The following is a 1,894-nucleotide window of genomic DNA, read 5'->3' as shown; positions in this document are numbered from 1 at the left end:
AGGGCTGCCCCTGGCCGGGCCTCTCGCCCACGACACACCTGCTGGGGGTGGCTGTCAGGGCCGCCCACCTCACCAGGTGCAGGGTGGCCACCACGTGGACATGTATTGAATGAGCTGCAAACTGCTGACACCCCCACTCGGCGGTGCAGGACTCGCGCCCGGGACCCCAGAGAGTGGGGTGAAGCGAGAAGGGCGGGCAGGGCGGCAGGCGGGCAGGACGGAGGGCCCCTAGGCCCGTGTCAGGCCTCAGATTGAGCTGCGTAAGGCCTGGGCATCGTGCTCTGGGGACAAGTGTGTTTTAATAGTTTTGGAACTCGGAGGACAATCGTGGCAGGGGCTGTCCCGCGTGCGGCCGGCCGCACGGGCCCTCACACGAAGTAGGCAGCCAGAGCCGACATCTTGTCCTTGGGCCGCCGGGCGCCGGGCTTCCCCAGGGGGCGCCGGCCGCGGCCCCGCCCTCGGCCCTGCCTGCGGCCCGGGCCCCCGCGGTGCATCGGGTGGCAGGCGGCGCCGTGCTTCAGCTCCACGAGCTCCTGGAAGACAGGGTCGCAGAACACGCAGCCCGTGTGCTGCGTCTCGCCGCCGGGCAGCGGGGACCGGGCCTTGTTGAAGTCCACGTCGAGCAGCGCGGCCTCGCAGGCGCCGCAGGTGTCGGCGGCCACGCGCACACGGTGCGCGTTCTCGAAGCAGTGCGCCACCACGTTGCACCGGTTGCAGGCCACCTTCCACTTGGGACCCGAGGTGGGGTCCAGCACCAGCACGCCGCTGTCGCACTCCACACACTGCCCGACTCCCAGCATGCTCAGCGAATGCTGGCAGGTGGGGTGCGTGCACTCGTTACAGCCCATGCCTGGGGGAGGGGCGGGGGCGGGGTCACAGTGCGCTCCGGGACCGCTCGGCCAGCCCTCCCCGCTGCTGCCAGGGGGCGCTCTCAGCACCTCAACACTGCGGGCTCCCTCACTGAACCCGGAAGGGGTCCTCAGCTTTGCTCTGGGGGGTCTGGAAGACCAGCACCCAGCTCTGCTTCTCCGGAACCTTATTTGCCCCCAAAACCCGCAGGGCCTATCCCACCCCTTCTGCCTTTCCTCAAAGAGCCCACTGAGTTAAGTGCAAGGGCTGGGGGCTAGGGAAGCGGCTGGCGCATAGGGCGGGGCCTGGTGCTCAGCGGGTAGTCAGGCCACGCCCACCCCGCCGTGCCGCGCAAGCACCCGCCCTGCGGTTTCCTCGGGTGCCCCAGTGAACCCGGCAACTGCCTGGCTCTCGCAGGCCCATGAGTCTTCATCTGCCACGTGCCACGGTATCACTCACGGGTCACAGGGAATGGAAAGGGGCAGCCCAGTCGTAAGTGGGCGGGCGTGGTCTTGAACCAGCCCCGATGCGGTCTCCCCACGGCCTGTTGGCACTGAGTCGGAGCCATGAACGGCAGGGCTGAGCATGCTGGGAGCGAGTCCTGCCCCTCATGCACCGGGTCTGTCACTCGTCTGCCTCAGCAGGGGCTGGGCACACAGTCTCTTGCCACTGATGAGCACGTGGCCAGTGCCCCTTGAGCCAGCGAGCCTGTCGCAGCGCAGGCAGGGCCGGCATGGTTCTGGACGGGCTGGAGAAGCCACGGAGACCTGGGGGAGGCTGGGTCCCAACCGCAGCCCCTTGCTCACCTTTCTTCATATCTCGGAAGGGCGGGTGGTCGTAACAGTAAGGGCAGAGGGGGTAGCTCTTGCCCCGAGCGCCCGATGACCACAGGACCAGCTCGAAGTCGTCCAGCGGGCACCTCAGCTCCTTGTAGAGCTTGATGGTACCGTTCTGGGGGAGGGTGTAGGTCTCGTCACAGTGCGAGCAGTGCAGGCGGCTGGGCTTGGCCTGTGGGCGACACGTGCTGCTGGGGGTGGGGGAACAG

The 1,894-nt window shown here is 68.1% G+C and overlaps 1 protein-coding gene across 1 annotated transcript in view; it reads right to left on the bottom strand.

The window, feature by feature from the left end:
- Window positions 1–368: 368 nt before the first annotated feature.
- TOP3B (DNA topoisomerase III beta) overlaps window positions 369–1,894 on the bottom strand; it is a 17,819-nt gene continuing 16,293 nt past the window's right edge. Inside the window, exons 14-15 of the mRNA XM_007955448.2 lie at window positions 1,656–1,894; window positions 369–850 (exon numbers count right to left, since the gene is read on the bottom strand). Of these exons, the coding sequence (XP_007953639.2) occupies window positions 369–850; window positions 1,656–1,894 (721 nt within the window). The remainder of the gene's footprint in view (window positions 851–1,655) is intronic.

This window comes from Orycteropus afer, unplaced genomic scaffold (genome assembly GCF_000298275.1).
Source record: "Orycteropus afer afer isolate SDZICR_OR568_19922 unplaced genomic scaffold, OryAfe1.0 scaffold00502, whole genome shotgun sequence".
In the NCBI taxonomy this organism is placed as follows: domain Eukaryota; kingdom Metazoa; phylum Chordata; class Mammalia; order Tubulidentata; family Orycteropodidae; genus Orycteropus; species Orycteropus afer.
Note: the sequence above shows the minus strand (reverse complement) of the source record. Positions and strands in the feature narration are given on the sequence as shown.